Source organism: Protopterus annectens, chromosome 1.part2 (assembly GCF_019279795.1).
Source record: "Protopterus annectens isolate FY-2018-M chromosome 1.part2, PAN1.0, whole genome shotgun sequence".
NCBI lineage: Eukaryota > Metazoa > Chordata > Ceratodontiformes > Protopteridae > Protopterus > Protopterus annectens.
In genome coordinates, this window is record NC_056727.1 from 687,480,366 (window position 1) to 687,504,953 (window position 24,588).

Sequence of the window (24,588 nt, forward strand, 5' to 3'; positions counted from 1 at the left end):
GAGATCTTTACTACTAGAAAAGAAGAGAATTGATGTGGCAGATATGCTTAGATGCTTGCCATTTTCCTGGTATTAATGGTGGGTGCCCTATTCAATGCTTACTGAAATTGAAAAGCCTGAATAGATGACATATTTATTTATATATGTTTTTCTTTTTCCCCCGTTAGGACTATGTATGTGAATGTTTTTGAGTTGTGCTATATGCGTTACCCACTTTACAACTGTTGATTTTATACCAGTTTGATAATCGTGGTTAATTTAGTATGTAATGGTTTAATTTCCACTAGGTGGCAACCTTTACAGTAGTGTAGGTGTTGAATAATACAAGATCTGAATTTGAAATACACTTCAGATTAGTGAATTCTTGATTTTTGTCTTTTAAGTTCCTAGTAAATCAGGTATTTTGTTTCATGTTTTCTAACTAATAGTTGCCACAATTATGGTAGTAGATGTAGTATTGTTTGTAATATTAGTATGAACCAACTGGTTTTAAAGAATGATTTTTAAACTGATTTTCCAAATTGAATTTTATGTATAGAATTAATTGTTTTTGTATGAGTTAATCGTTTAATTAGGGGGCGGAGGGAAGTGTGTTCTGGTGTGTGTGTGTGTGTGTGTGTGTGTGTGTGTGTGTATGTATATATATATATATATATATATATATATATATATATATATATATATATATATATATATGTATGAACTGCCTTTGTGCCTGCTGTTACTTGTCTGAAGAGGTTTAGTCATTGCACCAGACGAAAAGTGTTTTACTTCATTTTTCTTTCAGTGTGGCACTACGTTCTGGTTTTAACCCTAATAAAGAGCTGGATAGCTGAAGATTTGCTGGTTGCTTGAAGTGCTGTGTCCCGCATTTTTTGTTTGTTCAACAGTTTGTGGTGTTTTTCGATTTTCTCCAGCATTTTATATTCAAAGCAGCAGCACCAACTATAGGATTAATTATTCGTAGTCCCCCTTCTTAAAATACAATATTCATCATCTTACAGGAGTCAACCTCGATCAAAATATAAATGAAAATATGATCACTATCAATTCTTTTTCATACTTAGATGGGATCATATATATGGTTGCCAAATATGCTACTTTACCCAAAAGAATAGAATTTATTAAGTATACTTAAAAAGAAAAGAGTAGGGGAAGTTCTATGGTGCCCTGGCTAAATTTCCCCCAGTCAGTATAAACAGCACTTTGGGTCTCCTCTGAAAAGAGGTCACTGGTCTATTGAGATTAACAGAGTAAAAAAAAAAAAGATAAAGTAAAAAAAAAAAAAAAATACACCGTCTCTGATAATAATGACAAGTACTCTGCTGGAGAATACAAGAATAAATATTATTACAAGAAAGTTACAGATGGTGAATGAAAGGTGGTCCCTTCTAAATATGGTATTACTACCAAAGTGAAAGTACCTAGTCAAGGTGAATGCAAATTAACTATAACAATAGGACTTGCAAAGTAGTGACTTTCAGTTCTTTGAATAGAATCTGATCTATGTGCGTGTGCATCAATATAGCAAGGCACTCCAAAATTAAGGAAAGTAACTTAACAGAAATCATGAATGAGGCAGAATGACACTAAAAGAGGAAAGGATTTATGAAACAATGGGACCCATGCCTAAGGCATGTGGACACAAACTGTAGATAATTTGTGGAGAGAATGAATGATGTTGTTCACAGAAATAAAAGTCATAATAAATATTTCAGTTAAAGGATGCAGTGTTATATTACACTACCACTGGATTTGGGGGCACTCTGTACTATGATTTTTTTATGTTTATCTGTTTCTCGGTTTTGCTGTAAGGCACAATGAAATGACGGAGAAGAAAACAGGAAAATGACTGCTATAAATAACTGTTCTGTCGAACTGTGTAAATAAGGCTTTTTGTTCTGGGAAAAAATACCATATGACTTAATTTTTGTTTTATTAAATAAACTGATTGTTAGAATATCTACAGCTATAATGCCTCAAATAGAATTATAACAGAAAAGGTTAACAAATGAGCTGTCAAAAAGCTACAGCATACAAGCTTGTATGAGACTAGCAACCCCCCATGCACATAACAATATATCACTTGACCAAATTAAAATTTTCAGACCATTTACAAGCACCTATTTAACATGGTTCTTACCTTGTTGAAAAAGGATGAATAAACAAATGAATGACCACCCTTTTTTGTAACAAGTACATGCTACAATAAATTTAATAATATCATCTTTCACCCGTTGGTAGTTGCAAAGTAGCACAATACTGATACCTGAATAATCATAAAATGTTTATTCATTTAAAACTGTAGGAAAACAGTGCAATAAAAATGAATGATTCCTAATGTAAAATATGTACAGTTTATGAAACTAGATGCCTATGCAACCTGTTTCTTTAACCCTTTTTCCAAACAATCCCCACAGTCCAGTCTCACACTTCAAGAGGCTTTCTCTTTTTACTCTACTTTCTTACCAACAAGTTTATAGCTGGGATCAGAGTTGCATAACACAGCTCCAGTACTTAATGCTAACATTTATCTGGTGATAAAGCATCTACGCATTTTTTTCTGCTAAAGGTTAGGTGAGCAGAATATTGAATTTTGACTAAGAACTTTCAGTTGGCTCTTATTTAAGACTAAATTTCAAAATGCTGAAAATTAAGACTGAAACCAAAATCTTAAAAGCTACAAAAGAAACTCAAAACCTTGAATTATTAAATGTATACGTGAAAGTAAGAACAAATCACGAACATAATAAAATGAATATTATATATATATATATATATATATATATATATATATACTTCAACCCTTCAAAATTATGTTTCAACGAAACGTAAACAGGCAAACTCTTTTGTGAAAGTGCATTTTCACGAAAATGCACTTTCGCGAAAAGTCAACTAAGCAAACAGCAATGGGGGCTGTTGCTTATATCGTGGCACAGCGGGGATAAGGGGAATATTCCCTTTTCCCCACTGTAGTGCGATCTTGGAGTGAGAATATAAAAGTAGCGGGGGTGTGGGGGTGCAGCGTGGTTCGTGTTCTGGTTTTTTTTTTATTTGCATTTCGCGAAAGTGCATTTTTTGTGAAAATGCACTTTCGCGAAAAAGAATTAGTCTGTTTACGTTTCATTCAAACATAATTTCGAAGAGTCAAAGTAGGCCCATATTATATATATATATATATATATATATATATATATATATATATATATATATATATATATATATATATATATATATATATATATCTGGGTCTACTTTGTTTAGTTGAATCTCATTTCAATGAATTTCATTTCACCCCCGACCACATCGCTGAAAACTCAAATTACGGAAAACTCATTTCACGGAATCTCATTTCACTGAACTGCAGTTAGTATATATGGCACTGTGTAGAGTACTGCAAGGCAAGTAAAAGGTATATGCCCTTTTTTTTAGTTAGGGGGTGTGTGAGGGGCACAGCCCCCACAATGGGGGGTGTGGTGGACGTAGCCCCCACTTATTTGTTTTATATTGCATTTTACTAAAAACGTCAAAACAATACATTTCAAACAATATACATGCATAGTTACAACACCAGTGACTAACACTCTCCAAAAGACAATATGTACTCAAAATAAGTGGGGGGGGGCTAAGCCCCCAACACCACTCAATACCCCCACAACCCCCAACTATATATACTAACTCCAGGATTGCACTACAGTGGGGAAAAGGGCATATACCTTTTACTTGCCTTGCAGTACTCTACACAGTGCCATATATATTAACTGCAGTTCAGTGAAATGAGTTTTCAGTGATGTGGTCGGGGTGAAATCAAATTCAGTGAAATGAAATTCAACAAAACAAAGTAGACCTGTATATATATATATATATATATATATATATATATATATATATATATACATACATACACACACACACACACACACATATATATATATATATATACATATACACACACATATGTACAAAACATTTTATATACATACATATATATATATATATATATATATATATATATATATATATACATATATATATATATATATATATATATATATATATATATATATATATATATATATATATATATATATATATATATTGAGAGAGAGAGAGAGAGAGCTTGCCCTACTGCAAAAAAACTTCCACTAAAGAGGGAATTTCCCCTGCTCCAAGGGGTGTGTAACCCATGATTTAGAATATATACTTAAGGGAATATACAGTGCACAGCTCACTCATGAACAGTGTAGCATGCTTGCACTCATGCAAAAACAGTTTATTTTGATTTGATGTGCTTATTTCATGATTTTCGTTTATTTTTTGTATACATCCAATATTATTTTCAGGATTCAAAGTTTCAGTCCTTCATACTGTCCAGGGTATTGGTTCCCTCTTAAGCACTTCAGACTTATGATAAGGAGCTAATGCAGTCTCAAACATATCATATGACATATAACCTCACCTTAGTGACTGTTATCTTTCTGCAGTTTTATTATACATTCAATGGATGGCAAACAAGCAGCAAATCACAGTGGTGCAACTTACTAATGGAAAACACTACTTCTCAGTTACCTAGCCAATCCCAAGGTAACATGGTCATCAGCATTATAAGAGGTTCAATCTATCACATTTGCACTTTTTATATACTTTTGTTATACAATTAGCACCATCAGGCTGATTATGCTATGTCCTGAATCTCTAACTTTATCCATAAGACAACTGTTCCTCTGCATTGACAGGGACTACAACCATAATCATAATCAGTGATATCAATAACTTCAGGTGTAAAAATCAAGGACTGAATGTCAGAAGGAAAAATAATTCCACCTTTGTAAAAATTATCAGTGTAGTAAAATGCAGAAAGTGTTCATTTGAATTTAAATACAAATGAACCTAATCAGGCTTCACAGCGTCTTTTCAAGTGATGAACCTATACTTCCAGCAGCAAACTCTTTCTTAATAGGAACCATACAACTTCCAACCAGCAAATAGTTTTATGAATTAGTGAGAGTCCATACTGATTGATAAAAGGTCACACAAATTATAAATTGAGCAACATATCTTAAAAATGATTAGTTTTGTTTTTTTTTTTTTTCGAATTGAGATATTTACATTTTATTCACTGAATCCAAGTCACTTTATCAAAACATTGTGAAAGACGGCAAAATTCATAAACATTGCATTTTTCTGGATGAATGATGCATGTTAACCGACTAGTTTAGTTTAAGTTGTACAAAGGGTAGATAAATCATTTCTATTATGTGCAATGCCCAACATAGGTGCATTATTGAAATAAGCTAATAAAAAAATATCAGCTAGATGGGTAGCATGTTTGCAACCAATAAAAGACTACCTTGGTAGACTAGTGACCATGGGCCATGCACAGAACATGGAAATTCAAAGAGATGGATACAGGAATCCCTTTCTATTGACTTCATGAGAGGATGAACTCAAGCTCAGGGAAATACTACAGTGGTAGGCACTACAATGTAGCAACCCTCAACATGCAAAGGACAGCATATCTGCATAAAGTGTGAACATGGCAGGTACTACAGTGTCTATTGAAAGTCAAAACTTTAAAAGCTCACCTCACTGCTACCTTTTCCCACAAAATGTCTTACAGTTAACTAGAAAATAGAAGGACTAAAAATGTGGAACATGACTCCCAAAGAGTGAGTAAGAGCTGTTCAGAGTCCGTGATTCCTTGTTAACAACAAGAAATGGGATTGTCTAAGGCAGCCCAAAAATCAAGCTTGGATTTTGTCTGTGAAGAGAGTCAGCTGCTAATTATTTTACTTAGAGCATGTGTGCGGTTAGGGAAATGTGAAGTAATTTAAGTTTAGCACCAAGCATTCTGATATAATCACCAATGCTATCATCTGAAAAAAAATCAGTGAGACTACTACTTTAGGTATTCACATCACAATGCATGTAAATGCTGCAAAATATACAACAGTCACTCCACTACTATGAATTGAAAGGAAGACCCTGAAGGCAAAGTTTAGTAGTTATCCTATGCACTGATCTTAGTCGTCAGTATGGTAATCCTGTTAGAAACTGCAGTGAAGTCAGCATCCGTTGCATTCAGAGGAGCAATGATTGTGCGTTCTTTGTAAAACAAAGATAACAGATAAGTCCACTGTAACCATTAACCAACAGGCTCATAACCTTTCACTGAAAGGTGTTGGGTTAAATGGGTAAAAGATTAAAAACATCCACTGGTGAATGCTGTTCTTCAGCAGAATATTGCTCGCTGCACAGTACTACCTTCTGCCATACTAAAAATGTCCTCCTTTGTTTCAGGCGTCAGAGCTTGGATATTGTCCTTCACTGGAGACATTGGCTCACTTTTCTTGCAAGACTGAAGCTTTTCAGAATCTCTAAAACATAAAAAAAAAAAACAAGTGAATATTTCGACTCTATTTTGAGGTACAGGATTTTATTTATTGATACAACATGATGATTAGATGAATTGATTTTTTTTAAACTCTGGTGTTTCACATAGAAGGTCCCTGAACTGAGCAGTGTTAACAGGTTATCAATGAAGTAAAGAAAAACACTGAAACAATCCATTACCAATCTTCGTACGAAACTACATTACACTGGATAAATCAATTCTTACAAAAATATTGATCATAACACTCTATCTTATAAGAGATGTCAGATTATGTTTTATTCACCATCCAATTAATTTGTGACAATCATACAGCCACAAAGGATAAAGGCATACATTTTCAGAAACCATCCAAGTCTATGCTGCTGCATACTAAATACTAGTTAAACAGTACAATTCAGTTAAGTGAGATAAGTAACAGCAACCTGCACATAAATTACTTTTTTAAAATAAAAAACTGATAACAAAAAAGTTCCTAGCTTAACATCACAGAATACCAATGAATTCTGCATGTACAAAGGTTCCACAACAAATCTTTGAATAACACTGGTTAACACTTTGGATTAAAAAAAAATAAGAAATACATTAAAAAAAAAGTTCTTGCAGGGTGCAAAACTCCCCTACACACCATATACCCTTGTTAGCATATACTAAATCCACAGCTATACAACAAAATCACTGCCAGTGCCTTAATGTAAATCACACTGTAATCTCATCCATTTTACACTGAACCAACGTTAGGGAAGCCACAAACAGAAGATAAGAAATAATGAAAAAGCTATGTGAATGGGCCGTATTTTACTTCTTATCTGTAGAACATTACATTAACAGGGCAGCATGCTTGTCGATCTATAGCAAACTCAGTAACAAAGTAATTATCTCATATGGAGCAGCCAAAGGACACTCAATGCATGAGGCAATGAAAGGTTGACATGTGAGTTCTGAATAATGGGGCAGCAAATTTACAATCGGCACATTCTGGAAGTAGCACTGGCTCTCAAGAGGCCTGCACAAGACCTGATATTGCCATAATGATGTGTTCTCCTGCACCCATGAAGACAGGTTCTGCTAGATGTCAAACAGCTTACACACATCCATCATCTGGGACCATCTCTGTGGGCTTGAATGGTGGAAGAGAACCTGTGTGAGCCTCCTCAACCACAGCCAGTGAGGTTTGCTTCACTCAGGACTGCAAACTCAAACCTGATCTAGTATTTATCCACACAGCCTTTAATAGTAAGCTTGAAGAATTTCAGTATGAGTAACACAGGTGCTCTAATGTGAGAAAATTAGTGGTGACATCCAGAAAGCACTCTTCAAGTGATTGCCAAAGATGCAAATCCCATGCCACATTCAACATCAGCAGACAAGTGATGTGTGTTTCAGCCCTCATTACTCAAGGGGAAGCTCATGAATACAAGGAAGATAAATTTATCTTGGGAGCACACTGTAAAAGGGAGTGCTGATGATGTCTGACCCTCAATTTCCTCATCTTCTTCCATTAGTTCTGGTACCAGTGAGACTTCATAAGTGATGGCCCCTACCGATCTCTGTTATCGATACCTTCCAAAGCCACCATCAGAGGTGGCTAAGGCCTCAAGTTTCATCTGGGCATTTCAGTGGATGGCTGGCTTGACACACTGGCATCTGTGCCAATGACTCATATCCTGCACCTTTTCCAAGCAGTTCTAGTATTGGTAATAGCTAGTGATCTAACAACTGTATGAATATGTGGAATGTGTTGGTGTTTTAGATAGTGAGTACAAGAACATTCCAAGAGCAAGCACTAGAATTAATATCCAAACTGTCAGCATTAGAAAAAACTGGGAAGTGCAATACATGAATGTGTGGATGTCCCTCCAGCAGCCATGTATGACAACAAAACATTCAAAAGTCAGAGGTGTGTACATCCCAAATGGTGACAGTGAGAGAAAATTCTAAATTGTACAGAGCTGGGAACATTAGAATAAATCCTCGTAGTTACCCAATACAGGAGGCCTCCAATGTGAGATTTTTCATTACCTGACTTGCCTGATGAAACTGCCAAGATCCAGGATATAATGAAACTGGAACACCTGCATCTTCTACTAATGAAGAAGTGGAAAGAAAAAACATCTATTTTAAGGCAGAGCAGGATCTACACACTACTCCAACAGCTCTACAGTGAATGACTAATCTTTTAAGAAGCTCTTGATGAAAAACCTAAGTGCTATAAGATGAGGCAGTTTGATACCAACAACTGTTCAGTGTGCCTGCAGCAAATGCCAGGGAAAGTGATCTCTGGAGTGACATCATGAAGTTATCTACTCCAATGGTTAAAAAGTATAAAAGTTCCAGTCATGTGGGTTTTCTAAATGGTACCACCCCCTTTTCTTAGCACCTGACGGATCATAACACCTGAATGTTTTTGATCTGCAAAGACTGCATCTGTAGACTACATTTTGGTGGGGGTCCCAGGGACCCTCCATCCTACTTTCCCCCAAATAATGGTTTGGCCTCAGGGAGAAAGCAGAGGAACTGTAGGCCAATCCATAGAGGCCGTTACCAGCCTAGGTATTTCTCCAAAGGATGAGGTCACCTAAGGGACAGCTAGATACCCACAGACAAGAATATCAGTCTCCTCAGATCAGACACCACTGAAGACTTAAACAAGAAATGAGACAGCTTTTGCATACTAGATCCAGTGGGAGAGACAGCATGTACTTATGTAATGTTTAGGGTATAAGCTGAAGGAAAAGAGCAAATCAGATGACAGGTAACAGGTTTTTACAGGAAACGAAAAATAGTCTGGAAGTAGTGCTTCAGTACAAGAGGCCTGTATCCATATGGATACACCTTCACATATGTTCAGTGATATTCCACTGGACAGGGCAAGCAGATCCAATGTCATATGAACTGTTTTCAATAATCAACATGGATTCAAGGGCTTGGTGAGGGGGAGCTAGAGGAGATTGCTTCTCAGGTCAGAGTTCTACCTCAGACCAGTTATCTAGGGAAACTCAGCAACCTGCTGCATACAAGGAAACTAATCAGATGTGTGCTCCAAAACAGCAGGTGTGATACTCAGCCTGGGGGATACACTTCCCAGACTTGCAACTGGGAAAAGTGTCTACAGCATGATTCTTGATCTCTGACTAACTGAGGCAGAGTTTATAGCTGTTGAAGAGGTGGGGGCCACCAAAGTGATGAATTCTGGATGATGCCTTACATTATGTTTGGTCTCTCGATATTACCTTTTCCATTCTATCTTGCTTATATCTGGGATCAAACAAGGGATCCTCTTGCAAATAACTGACATGTTCTTGATCAACACTATCACTGACATTTTCTTGATCAGCACTATCATCATCATGCTGAAACAAACTTTGAATATATTATATTCTCCTGCAGGTGGCTGGACTCAGTATCTGGCACTTTGAGAAGTCGTTGGCACTGTGCTCTCTTATTAGTGTTGCAGAAGTGCAGGTTTCTAAATACTGATATAATAATTGCAGCAACATTGATAACTTCTAAGCTTTTTCAACAACAAATGTTGGAAATGTTCCTTCAGACATGCTCTAGGCTCAAGATTTCAGCTGTGCAGCAGCAAAAACGAACTGGATGCACTTTCCCTTTTACTCTCAGTATGTGATTAAACAGTGTGTGCTGGCACATGGCTCTCTTATCAGCAAGCAAAGGAAGCTAGAGACAAATAACTGTGCTGAGAACTGTGTCTTCATGAAGGAATTTCCAAGTATTATCTACTATAGATAGCCATCAAAATAAACCTATAACTTAAAATAACTGCTTTTAAGTGTTTTTATTAGCTATGACTTAAACTAGCCATGAGAGAGGAAAGCACAGCAAGGCAATGACAATTCCAGCCTCCTATCATGTCCACCACTGCCAACAGTAGTCAAGAAGCCTCAATCCTCACCACTGGCAACATTGGGAGACATACACACTGGTAGAATGACAAGTACACACACAGTAAAGTGCAATTTTCCTTAAGAGCACACAGGGACCACAGTTCAGTCTCGGGCTGGCTTCTCCCTCTTTCGCCAGATCCCCAGTAAGACTCCCCACTGGCACAGCTATAGGGTTGAGATCTCAGCTGAGCAGCCAAACCAAGACCCCAGCACCCTCTGTCCAACCAGTGCTTCATGTCCCTGCCCACGTAGCTCACACACACACACACACACACACACACACACACACACACACACACACACACACACACACACACCAGCCACAATTGAAAAGTTTAAATATATTTAATAATAAATACTACAAGAAAACGACGATACTAAATATGTATGTACAGTGATATCAGAGTTCAAATCACAGGAAATATTTAAAACATGGCAGGACTGTCTCAAATAAATACAGAAAACATCTAAGCTATACTTCACTATATTCCTAACTGAATCTAAGAGAAATTACTGTACCCTAGTTAACATACTTACACAGCAAGGCAAGTGCAGATGTAGTGAGTGGGTTTTCCCAGCTGATGCTGTCAAGTCAAAGACAAATACAAAATGCCCAGTCTCTCAGAGACTTCTTAAATTGAATCTAGCTTTGTTTATATGCTTGTTGTTTGTTTGCTTGTTATTTCCCTGGAAGCTAATTCCACCTAATACGCAACTTCTCAGCGCTTCTGTGGATCACTAGTGATATCTGCATTGCTTACTGTACTTATTTCCTTGTTTCACTTGAAAGAAAGTTACTGTTTGTCGTTTTTGCATTTAGTTACTTGTAACACATTGCACTCAAGTTACCTGGCACTTGCTCACTAAAGCAATTATATAAGTCAGCACTAAAAATTAAAAGCACTACACCCTCACTCCCCACTGGCCCTTGTTTTCAATTAAGGAATTCCCAATATTATTCTAGCATGTCCAAAGGTCAGTTGTCAATCTTCTCTCCGGTCCAGCTGGTGAATCTGGGAATCTTGAGGCAATGTTATAACTGCCTCATGTACACAGACAACCCTCTCCTCCTCCCACATAACACAAATACTTAAGTAGAGATGCAGCAATTTAGACATACTGGAGGCTGAGCTCTCTCAACTCAGGACTGGCAAGACCAGACAGGAGGAGAAGGCAACTACACACACCACAAAACCAGCCTCACATAATGCTACCAGTCCACTGAATCAAACACATAAACACACAAAGACATACTGGAGGCTCTGAGTAAAATTTACCTAAACAGCAGAGGCCACCAAAGCAGACACCCAAACAACTGCTACCTCAAGACACCCCACAAGCAACACATAAACCACAAAAGCAGTGTGCAAAGCAGTCACAGCCCTTAAGGCCAAATACAACACCAAACATACTTGTCATAGGTGACTCCATAGTCAGACACACTGACGTCCCACTCACCAGGCTGAACAAGGAGAGGGTCACAGTAAGCTGCCTATCGGGCTAGAATCCGCCACATAACACAAGCACTGGTCACTCCACGGCAAGTACAAATATGACACAGTCATTGTCCATGCTGGTGTGAACGACCTGAGACGCACCTCCCTAGACTACATGAAAAGAGACATAGAGGAGCTCTCTGATTATGTAGCCCAGGCAGGTATGACCCTAACCCTGAGCAGTATCCTTCCTTCACCAAGAATGATGCCACAATATAGAGACAAGATGATCAGCTTTAACAATTGGCTTAATGTCTGGTGTCATTCAAAGGGGATCCAGTGTCTGTCTGCCTGGGATGACATGCTTGACAAGCCACGCTGCTTCGCAAGGGACGGCTTGCACCTGTCACCCTGGGATTCCGGATATTGGCTAAGGCTCTTGCCACCCCCTAGTGCCTTTTTTAGGCAAGGCTCAAATTCTAAACCTACCACCCTAGAAAACAAAAATGGGAAGAAACTGAGGGTAATGCTGCTCAATGCCAGAAGTCTAAATCTCAAAATGCACGCACTCGAGGCCCTTTCTCAGTATGGAGAACATCGATGTCTGTGCTGTAACTGAAACCTGGTTCAAGGCTCCTGAGAGCATCCCGGCACTATTAGGTTTTACCTCATATCATGCCCGCCCCAAAACCCGGACCACACCACAAAAGGAGGGGTGTATCCATATTCATAAAGGATACCCACACCTCCAGGTTGGTGGCAACGCACGAAGCTTCGGAAACCATCCAGGTGCAACTAACCATAGGCAAAACTGCTCTACAAATTGTAGCATGCTACAGGCCACCCTCTCAAACTCAGGAACCCCACACAGCCTTCCTGAAGACACTGGAGGGTATAAATGTATCTCCAAACACCATCATATTGGGTGACTTCAACTACCGAATATAGACTGGGAACATTACTCAAGCCCTAACTTTCTAGCCCAACGGTTCCTGGAGTTCATAAATTCAAATGCCATGGAACAGCTAGTCACTGTTCCCACGAGAGGAGAAAATATACTAGATCTCATTGTCACAAACATGGGGACAAAATGCTCCACACCGAAGTATATCCCTCATTGGTGAGATCTGATCATAAACTAATCTCACTGGAAATCCACATCCCGCCCACCCCAAACAAAAGACCATAGTGAAGAACTTCTCTAAAGCAAACTTCACACTACTCAAGACTGGTGTGGTATCCTTCAAGGCCCCTGAGCCAGTGGAAACCACAACCCAAGCTGCGGAAGCCATTACAAATGCCTTCTATGAACACCTCCAGGACTGCATGGATCAGGCAATCCCAAATAAAACCAAGACTCTTTCCACAAAGGGCAAACGTCCAGTCTGGTGGACCCCAGCCATTAACAAACTTTACAATAAGAGGAGAAAGCTATTACATGATAGAACAAAATCCATAAAAGGGAAGTCACCCCTGATCATTATTAGTAAAAAATACGAGCACTCAAAATCAACTAAGGCCAATTTTGAGAGAAAAATTGCCATGGATTCAAAGGACAATCATAAGGCCTTTTTCAGCTATGTTAGGAACCTGGGTGGAAACTCCCAGATATGCTCAGAATTAGTCCAAAATGATACAAAAATCACTGAACCCACAGACATTGCCAACATACTGGCAGACAGGTTCAGTGTAAACTTCACCCCTCTCCCCTAAAGGAGAGATAACTATCCCAGCCGAGTGTAGCCTCCCGGACATCTCAAATGCGCAGGTGAAAGCTGCTCTCTCTAAAGCTAAAAACACAGCATCAATGGGACCGGATGGTGTCCCCGGCTGTGTGCTACACGAGCTAAATGAGGAATTAAACCCGCACATAAGGCAGCTGTTTAATCTCAGCCTTACCACAGGATACGTGCCCAAGGAGTGGCGTGACGGCAACTGTTGTCCCACTCCACAAAGGCGGCGCCTCACGGACCCTGGTAATTACCGCCCCATAAGCTTAACAAGTCTAGTCTGCAAAGCTATGGAGAGGATCATAATGGAGCTCATAAACAAAGATATAGGGGACTTGCAGACATTGGACCCGACCCAGTTTGGCTTTGTCAAGGGAAGATCATGCCTTTTGAACTTGGTCGACTTCTTGAAACAGTCACCAAGGCCATTGATGAGGGAAAGGCAGTCCATACAGCCTACCTTGACCTTGCAAAGGCTTTCAACACAATACCCCACTCGGGTATTGTAGAAAAACTTACCAGCTTAAATGTAAACCCATATGTCACAAGATGGGTTGCAAACTGGCTTAAGGACAGAACCCACAGGGTTAGAGTTGCTGGCGCTGTGTCAGACTCCAAGCCGGTCACAAGTGGTGTCCCACAGGGCTCGGTCCTTGGCTACTTCTCAGAAGTACAGGCCAACATAGGAGGACTTTGGCTGACAAAGTTTGCAGACGACTGCAAACTGGGCCATAGTGGAAAGTGCATCAGACACGGATATCCTTCAGAAGGGACTCACGGAAACAGATAGCTGGTGCCAGAGACATGGCCTGAAGTTAAACGCCAAAAAATGTATAGTCATACCCTTCGGGAAAAACAAGGTAACCCCAAGCTACCATATAGGTGGCAATCCACTAAGCACAGAAGAGGTTATCAGGGACCTGGGGACCCAGGTTGACAGTGGCCTTTCTTTTGACACTCACATTGCTAAAGTGGTTAGAAAGACCTTCTACATTACCCACCTGATCATGAAGGGATTCACATCCAGATCTAGTGAGGTTATTGTTCCCCTGTACTCTTCACTTATCAGACCAATGATCGAGTACAATGCCCCATTCGGGATGTATCTCACCCGACATCTGCAGCAATTGGAGAGACCCCAAAAGTTCCTCACCAAAAGGATAAAGGGACTCCAAAATCTGTCATATGCTGCCAGATTGAAGAAACTCCAGCTCTATTCAGTCGCATACCGCCTGCTCAGAGGTGACATGTGCCTGACATACAAGGCCATGTCCAACCCGGAATTAATGGACATGCTCCACCTCAAAAATCCAAATCCACCAAAACCACTAGAGCAAGCGACTTAAACCTTAGCACGGATATAAATAGGACGTGCTGGAGGGATGGATTTATCACTCAGAGACTCCCTATGCTGTGGAATAAAATCCCGGTCCATGTGAGGCAGAGCACCTCACTGACTCTGTTCAAGAGAAATCTAGACCTGTGGATGGGAGATCGTAGGTTTACCCCGGGAATCATCTCTGTGTCACTGCTGGACAGAGGCACAACAAACTAATGGGCACAGTATTTTTTCATATAAGGGGTGGCGTAAGCCACAAAAATTTGGGCTAGGCTTATAAATGCCTTAGGGAAGATAGCCTAGTATAAACCTATGAACCTATGAACCTACATCTCAAATATTGCTGCTGGGATACTTGCAGCATGACATCACCTTTTGTCACCTGACTTCAGTTTCAAGGCTCACAAACAACCCCCACTGATGCAGCTGTAGCATTTACCATCTATCTGTGAAAACACATAGACCTCAGATGTTTGCAGATCCTGGAAGTTCTGAAACAATAAACAGTTCAAGCCTAGTAATTATCTCTCTTTCAAGGCAACATAGAGTCCCCTAGTGTACACATCCTGCCTCCTGTTGACTAAAACTGAAAGATAACATCTTGTTTATGGCCCAACAATAAAGTACTTCAATCTCAACTATTCTTAAGAAGTTTTGCAAGTTAGTCTTCTGTGTTCCAGTAGGGTACACTGTGGATACATCTTTGAAGCTTAGTACTGTACAAACCCTGTCCAACACATGGTTGTGTACCAGCAGTTTGATACACACATAACATTCAGTTCTAATGCATTTGTAACACAAGCATGTGAATCATGTTGCTATTCACATATGACACACAACCACTTACAAAATTCCAGATGGCTGGGCTGGCAGTCTCTCATTCTATCACACTTCTATATATATCATATTAATATTCACAAATGACAATTATTTACAAAATTCCAGATAGCTAGGCTGGAAATATTTCCTTTGTTTGACCCCCCCCCCCCCCCGAAAACTCAAGATAATTTCTCAAGTGACCCTTGAGAAAAGTTGCTTGAGAGGGTGAGCCTATCTGGGAATATACTATCGCAGTGGTGCAGTGGTTAACGCTGTCACCTCACAGCAAGAAGTTCTCCGGTTCGATTCTCAGCTGGGGTGCCTTCTGTGTGCAGTTTGCATGTTCTCCCTGCATTCGTGTGGGTTTCCTCCGGGTACTCCGGTTTCCTCCCACATTCTAAAGACATGCTTCTGGAGCATATCTCCCCGGGCCTCCGCTGAAAACAGGATCTGTGGAACCTAGTCGGACTTTCCCGGTCGTCAACAAATGTTAAATAAAATAAAAATAAATAAAATAACTATCCCATACCATGTCTTGAGATTCCAGCTGCCTTAGCATTGCTGACCCCAGTACCGTGCTGCAGTGTCCTATCATATGTCTACTACCTTGGGCTCCTCCATAGTAATTGGTACTTTGCTGGCTAGCCCCCTGTAAAGAGAGATCCTCCTCAGACTCCTCCAGTCTCCTCCTGCCAGTACTTAGCACCAGGCCCTCCCTGTCATGGTAAGGTTTCATCATGTTAACATGGCACTGTTTGTGCCCGTCTCCTGCTTAGCAGTTCTACCATGTAGTTAACATCATTGACCTTCCTTACCACTTTGAAGGGTCCCTCCCAAGCTGCCTGCAGCACACTGTGTCTGACAGGAATGAGAACCATAACCTGCTGCCCTACAGCATACTCTCTAGCTCGAGCATTCCTGTCATACCAGACCTCCTGGGCTAAGCCCATGAGTTTCCTGAGCCTTGTCCTGAGATTTAGGACATATGCCACAATAGACTCCCTGTGAGATTCACACACACACACCTCTCACTCATCTAGAATCAAATCTAGAGGTCCCCATCACCCTATGCCCATACAGCAACTCAAAGGGTGAAAATAAACTGTGGATTCCTGGGGCACCTCTCTGTAAGCAAACAATAGATGGGGCAAATATTTGTCCCAGTCCCTCAAACTGGTCTGCAAATGCCCATAGCATGGTCTTTAGTGTAGAGTTTAACCTCTCAACCAGACCATTAGTCCTGGAATGGTAGAGGGTGGTCTTTAGGTGCTTCACCCCACAGTACTTCCACAGACAAGCCAGCAGGTCTGACATGAAGTTGACATCTCCATCAGTCAGTATTTTTTTTGAGGAAATCTACCTTGCTGAAAATCTCTAACAAGGCATTTGCCACCTTTTCTGCCTCAATATAGGGCAATGCCACTGCTTCCAAGTATCTGGTAGCATAATCTACTACCACTAGGATATACTTATTCCCTGTGGAACTTGGGGTACTCAGACCCACAATATCCATTAGCTACCCTCTGAAATGGCTCCTCAATCACAGGCAAAGGCATCAAAGGAGCTTTCACCTTGTCTCCTGCTTTGCCTACTTTTTGGCACTGATCACAGGTCCTGCAGTACCCTGTTACATCTCTGGAAATCCCAGGCCAATAAAAGTTCTGCATAACATCTCTTGATATGATTTATGCCCATATGACCTGCAAAGGGAATATCATGGGCTACGGCTAGAAGTGCCAAATGGTAGGCTCTGGGCACTACCAACTGTTGTACTCTCTCACCCTCGAGCCCTCCTTCAGGGGTCCCCTCTCTATACAGTAACCCTTTGTCCCAGTATATAGATTCCCCCTTCTCTTGACAATCAGATGCCTCACTAACTACCTCCCTCAGGCCTTGTAATGTAGGGTCAGAGCTGAGCTTGTCTCAACTCTCTCTCTTTGTAACCCTTCACAGCTCCCCTTCCACAGGAAGTCTGGTATTCTCTGACACCGGTGCCTCACTGTCAGCCTGGGTACTACTACTCACCTCTGCCCTTGCAGTCACTCTGTCCAAGGGAACATCAGTACCCACAAGCAGCTGTGGCTCACCATCAGTCTCACTGCTACAGGGTAGCTCACTCCCTGAAGTAACCACCTCACCAGTCCTAGCTGCAAGTGTGTGGTCTGTCTGGGTCTCCCCCAGGCTACAAGACCCACATGTTTGTCTCCAAGCATGACTGTTTGTAACTGCATGCACACAAGGTACTGGATTATTAAAATCATTCCCTATCAGGACATCTGCAGGGATATCCTCAAACACACCTACTTACTTCTTTTTCCACCCTCCCAATCGAGGTGAACCCTAGCCAAAGGTATTTGGAATAGGGGCCCTCCTAAACTCTGACTGAAGTAGACTGCCCAAGCAAGTAGTGCTCCTCTTTATCCATTGCAGGCTTCACAAAGGTTAGGTCAGAGGCTGTGTTTCTCTTAGCAGTGGCCTCTTTCCCATTTACTAGGATAAGATATATCTTGTGGTAGTTTGGCACCCTTGTCTCCAAAAAAACTCACTGCTGGCATTCTGTCATTCCCACTTACTGGCTCTCCCACCTTCTGTTCCCCAACTTGCCTCCGTGGACACCTATATGCTACATGGCCCCATTGGATGCATTTAAAATATTTAACCCTTGGTCCTGGATGTGTATCTGAACTAGTTTCTTCCCCTGCTGCTGGCGGAGTCTATTCAGGTGGTTTAGGCTGCCCACCATGGGTGCCCTTTCCTGTGCAGTGATGCCCTGTTTGCTAGGTATAGGTCACCTTTTTCCCCAACTCATCTGCTGTGTTACATTCTCTATTCGCTAACCAGACTCTCATGTCCTCAGGCAAAGTGTTAAAGGCTTGTTCTCTCACCAAAGGGTCTGCCAGCACTTAAGTGGTAACCTGATATCCACTCACCCACCTATGAAAATAACTGCTTAGTTCAGCAATATATTCACACATACTTTCATCTGCCTTGCGTCTATGCTCACAAAACTTTTTTCTATAAGCTTCAGGTGTTAACTTAAAACACTCTAAAGGACATTTAACAGTATTACATTTTAAGCAATCAGTATTAGACAAATTAGAAACAGCAGTTACAGCTTTGCAATCCAAGCCAGTTTATTGTTAGCGCTTTCGTTCAGGAAATACATGAACTTCTTCAGACAAAGAAACCCCAAGATCCCTCACTTAAAATAATGCCATCAATTAAGATGAAATAATTAATTACAAAGATAATTAGCATAATTTAAGCAATTTTAAAGAGCCAGTATTATACTAAAAAGTATTAAATAAGATATATGTATAAATAAATGTATATAATAATTTTAGAAACCAGCAACAATTTAAAAAACACACACATTAATCCTGTTACTTATTTCCTAATGTATGTAAATAAACATTAAAATAAAAATTATTGAATGCTAGATAACATCTTATTCAGACAACACAACCAAGTGGAAATATAAAATTCATGTAAACATATAAGTAAATATGTATAAATAAATATGGATAAATTTAACTGTTGAAATAGTTGTTGTTCAACCAAACTTCATCTTTGAAGAGCTTTTAATATCAAAATACATTTTATCAAACAGTATTCATTAAGCCCTGGTGGAATATGTGCATATGTTTTGATTTGCCAAATGAGTTCCTGTTCTTCAAGTTTTAATATTTTGAAATTAAAAGTTCTTCAAAGATGAAGTAATTTATACATTTGGTATCATAGTGATATGTAAAATCCAAAAAGTCCGTGCTGGAATTCAAATACTGAATAAACCTAGGAATTTCAGACTCACTACCTTCCCAGAGTATAAATATGTCGTTCAAATAACGTACATACAACTTGACACTACCCCAAAAAGGACAATTTAATACATACAGATTTTTTGGATTTTACATATCAGTATGATACCAAAGGTATAAATTACTTGGATACTTATATTTTGAAAGGAATTGATGCTTTTAGCTCTAAAATATATAGAAAGGACACTTTTTGCAATGCATATTTGCATTTTCAAAGTAACCACCCCATGGGACAAAACAGAAAAAGAAGTTATGTCTTACCATAATGTTCCATCTGTATTGTTGATCCTCGTTCAGTCATTACGCAAGGGTATTGGTTCCGAGCTCGGAACCGAGCCGGCCATTTTCCAAGCTTGCGTCAGCTTCAAACTCTTGAGCTAAACACTTACCCACAATCCCCCTCTCCCTATTACCTCAGATTGAGTTTGCAAGTCAAAGAAGGTAGAGGCTACCTCTGGTCAAATAACTTAAGAGAACCGGATGGTGAGATCCACTAGAAACCTCAGGAGGGGGAAGGAGGGAGGGTTGTAATGACTGAACGAGGATCAACAATACAGATGGAACGTTATGGTAAGACATAACTTCTTTATCTGATATTGTTAATCCTCGTTCATTCCTTGCGCATGGGACAGAGTCCCCCAGCTACCTCTGTTCCTGGGAGGCTCTCATGGAAGAAACAAAATTGGCCAGCAAAATTTAGCAGTCGAACATGCAACCCGAAACAAGATAGTGAATAACCAGACTTTTATTGTAAAAAATAAAAAACAGACCGGTTTCGGCAATATAATGCCTTCTTCAGTGTTGAACAGACAATCATAGAAATCACAATTAAATATACAAATTTAATATTGCTCCCAGGGGCTTGAGAATGCGGCTCCAACCATTGGTAGGTAGACCGGATGATAAATTGAATTGTGACTGGAAGGAACCGAGCCGGCCATTTTCCAAGCTTGCGTCAGCTTCAAACTCTCGAGCTAAACTCTTACCCACAATCCCCCTCTCCCTATTACCTCAGATTGAGTTTGCAAGTCAAAGAAGGTAGAGGCTACCTCTGGTCAAATAACTTAAGAGAACCGGATGGTGAGATCTATTAGAAACCTCAGGAGGGGGAAGGAGGGAGGGTTGTAATGACTGAACGAGGATCAACAATACAGATGGAACGTTATGGTAAGACATAACTTCTTTATCTGATATTGTTAATCCTCGTTCATTCCTTACGCATGGGACAGAGTCCCCAGCTACCTCTGTTCCTGGGATGCTCTCATGGAAGAAACAAAATTGGCCAGCAAAATTTAGCAGTCGAACATGCAACCCGAAACAAGATAGTGAATAACCAGACTTTTATTGTAAAAAATAAAAAACAGACCGGTTTCGGCAATATGATGCCTTCTTCAGTGTTGAACAGACAATCATAGAAATCACAATTAAATATACAAATTTAATATTGCTCCCAGGGGCTTGAGAATACGGCTCCAACCATTGGTAGGTAGACCGGATGATAAATTGAATTGTGACTGGAAGGAAGCCTTACAAACTGGGTCTATGTTATTTGTGAATGTTCTTTTACAATACTATGAGAGAATGGTAGATGTGAATATTCAGGAGGTCAAAACATTATGTTGTGATTGTAAAAAATATGAGTCCCTACCCAAATTTCAGGATAACCTTAAGAAGTTATCCAAAGAATTGACAAACCACGAAAGAATTATCAAAGAAAGAAAGATTAAAAAATTTCATTGAGATTATTCTGACTACCAAAGGGGACGCCCTTTTGAGCTTAATCGTTCTGTCAGATTTGCAGAGGTTGGTCAGGGACTTGCCTCTGGTCGCCCCAAGAAAAGACCAAGATCTATTCTGAAAAATAGGGATGGGTTCAACAACAGCAATTCAGGAGAGGATTCCTCTCTTACAGATTATGACAGCTCAGGGGACAGGGGATCACCACACAAAAAGAAAACAAATAAAAATATCCCTTTAGAAATGGTTCCAAACACAGAGGGGGAAGGAAGCATAAGAAAAGATCCATTATAGCATTCCCTGGAGGGCTTGATCAAGAACTTTCTAACATAAGTCAAGATGAACAACTTAACCAAAATGTTTTAAACCTATCTAATGTAAATTTGTCTGGTGATCAACAAATTCTTTTGAATAAAGGGCTTAGTTTTATACCTGGCTTTTTTTCCAATGAATACCACATTGTTACAGATGTTACTAACTTTTGTCGTAGTCTTAACCTCAAGTTGTTTTTTGCAGATGACACATCTCAAAAATCTAATTAATTCAGATTTGGCAAATCTGAATTCCAGCCTCCTATAAGCATGTGTCGATTTTCATGCAGTCAGTTTTCAGGGACCTACACTTTCAAATTTATGGATACACTATGTTGAGACATAATCTTTCACAGCAGGAGAGCATAGCCCTCCAACAGCTACATAACAACAAGGACATAGTTATATTACCAGCAGATAAGGGTGGGGCTGTGGTTGTACAAAACATGAGTGATTATCTTCAAGAGGGTTTATCCCAGTTATCAGATACAGCATGTTATATGAACATGGCCATAGACCCAACCCCGAATTTCAAGTACGAAATTGACTCTTTCCAGAATCTAGCATGTGAGGAGGGTATCATCAGCAAAAAATGTGTTATACAACTTTCGGTCAAGGACCCCCATAAGCAGATTATGTATTTACTACCCAAGATTCACAAATCACTAACCAAACCTCCGGGAAGACCAATAGTTTCGGGTATTGGTTCCTTGACCGAACCCTTGTCAGCCTTCCTGACAACATCTTAAACCTCTTTTGGGTTTGGTCAGGGCAAGGCTACAGGTCACTACACAGTTCCTCCAAATCATAGAGGACACACAACTGGAGCCTGGGTGGCTAATGTGTTCATTGGGTGTTAAAGCCTTGTATACCAGTATACCACATTGGGCTGGATTGCAAGCCCTCAAATACTGGTTGGATAGGGCTGGTTTATACTCACCAGGGTTTAATACGTTATTAATTTGCATGTCAGAACATGTACTTAATAAAAATGTTTTTTTATTTTCAAGGACAATGTTACTGGCAATTACAGGGTACAGCTATGGGGGCATCTTTTGCTCCCATTTATGCCGACCTGTTTATGGCATTCTTTGAACAGTGCATGACCTACGATGCATCTCACAATATATATTTGGTAGAAATAGACATCTGGCATAGGTACCTGGATGACTGTTGGATGGCATGGCGTGCAGATGTGGGATATTTGCATGAATTTGTAGAATATTTTAATGGCAACATCTGGGGCATTGAATTTTCTATTACCTTTGATATGCAGACTATTAATTTTCTGGATGCAACTATTTCAAGAAATCATGATCATACCGTGGCTACCAGAGTGTTTCGCAAATACCCCCAATATAATACTCTATTACATGCATCGAGCACGCACCCACGTCATACCATCAGAAATATCCCAGTCTCACAATTTATGCGCATGAAACGCCTCAGTTCTACCAAATTAGATTATGATATTGCTAGTCTTGACTTATGTCGCAGATTTGCTAGTAGAGGGTATAACTCTGAAGATATCAATACAGCATGGACTTGATCCTCTAAAATGAATAGGAACAGATTGCTAGATTATAAGACTCCTTCTGGAGATTCCCGATCATCTACAATCAGATTAATCACAACATATGGTAGGAACTATTATGTGATTAGGGATATAATAAACAGACATTGGAATATCCTACTAGCCAATGAACAACTCAGATCTTTTCTGGGGGAGGAATGTCAATTCTCATATAGGAAAGGCAAAACATTGGGGTCCCATCTATCTCATTACAAACACATTCTTAGTGGTGGAGCTATTCATAAACAGCTTACAATAATGGGACATGAACTATTGGGCATGCATCCATGTGGCCACTATGGCTCTTGTAAACAGATTACCAAGTCCAAGCACTTTTCGAGTCGAAACACTAGTAAGGTCTTTGACTGTAAAATTTTCGGGAACTGTAGCAGTGATTGGGTTGTTTACCTGGCTTCATGCCATTGTGGGGCATTCTATGTTGGTCAGACTTCTAGGCCACTCAGGTCACGAATAAATGAACATCGAAGTGATATTAAAATTAAAAGGGAGACTAATGCCTTATACCGACATGTCTCAAAACATCAACAAGTACAGATTATGTTTATGATCATAGACCGAATAGTGGGTGATCGCAGCAACCCACAAGGGTGGCATGGTATCCTAAATCACAAGGAAAAGTACTGGATAATCACTTTGGGCGCACTTTTTCCACCTGGACTCAATGATCATCTTTAACACTCAGTCCATGGAGAATGTTGCATATGGTTTTAACTTCCACTTCATTTATCATCTATGTCAGGTATAATATTTTCTTAATCATTTATTGCAGATTTTATACATATACATCACCTTTTGTATATACAACAATATATCATATATTTTCCATGGGTTATGATATATGTTTGTCGCTTGGGTCATTCGCTATGCCTGTTTTAAAAAATGGGCCCTTTAAAGTTTCTTTTTATATATATATAAAAGGAGATAAAATAGGACAATGGATGTATATACATATTTCAATTATGTATAACTATTGCCTTTATGGTTCTACAGCTTATTATGTTTTTATTTTTATATACTGTCTTTGTGCAAGTTTTGGAATTGTTTGGGTTGTTAGACAAATAGTAGCCATGGTCTCTGGTATAGTGTTAGCTAGCTTACAATACATCATGTATTATTCATGAGTATTAACAGCACATTCACGTTGCTTATTGGCTAGCACTATGTATAAATTTGTATATTTAATTGTGATTTCTATGACTGTCTGTTCAACACTGAAGAAGGCATTATATTGCCGAAACCGGTCTGTTTTTTTATTTTTTACAATAAAAGTCTGGTTATTCACTATCTTGTTTCGGGTTGCATGTTCGACTGCTAAATTTTGCTGGCCAATTTTGTTTCTTCATGGTATTATCTGGCCGTGCATCCCCCACGTGCACAGCATTTGGTTTGGACCAGGCTCTCATGGAAGGACATTCCTGAGCACCATAGAACCGAAAGATGCTCTTCCCCTGGAGGCTGAATCCAATTTGTAATGATTGATGAAGGTATGAGGCATAGCCCAAGTT

At 39.6% G+C, this 24,588-nt stretch overlaps 1 protein-coding gene across 1 annotated transcript in view; it reads right to left on the bottom strand.

Moving 5' to 3' along the window:
• Positions 1-4,464: 4,464 nt before the first annotated feature.
• The window catches only part of EXO1 (exonuclease 1), a gene marked incomplete in the record, with an annotated part of 597,212 nt that continues 577,088 nt past the window's right edge, over positions 4,465-24,588 (bottom strand). The window contains 1 exon segment of the mRNA XM_044058406.1: positions 4,465-6,377. Coding sequence (XP_043914341.1) covers positions 6,233-6,377 — 145 coding nt within the window.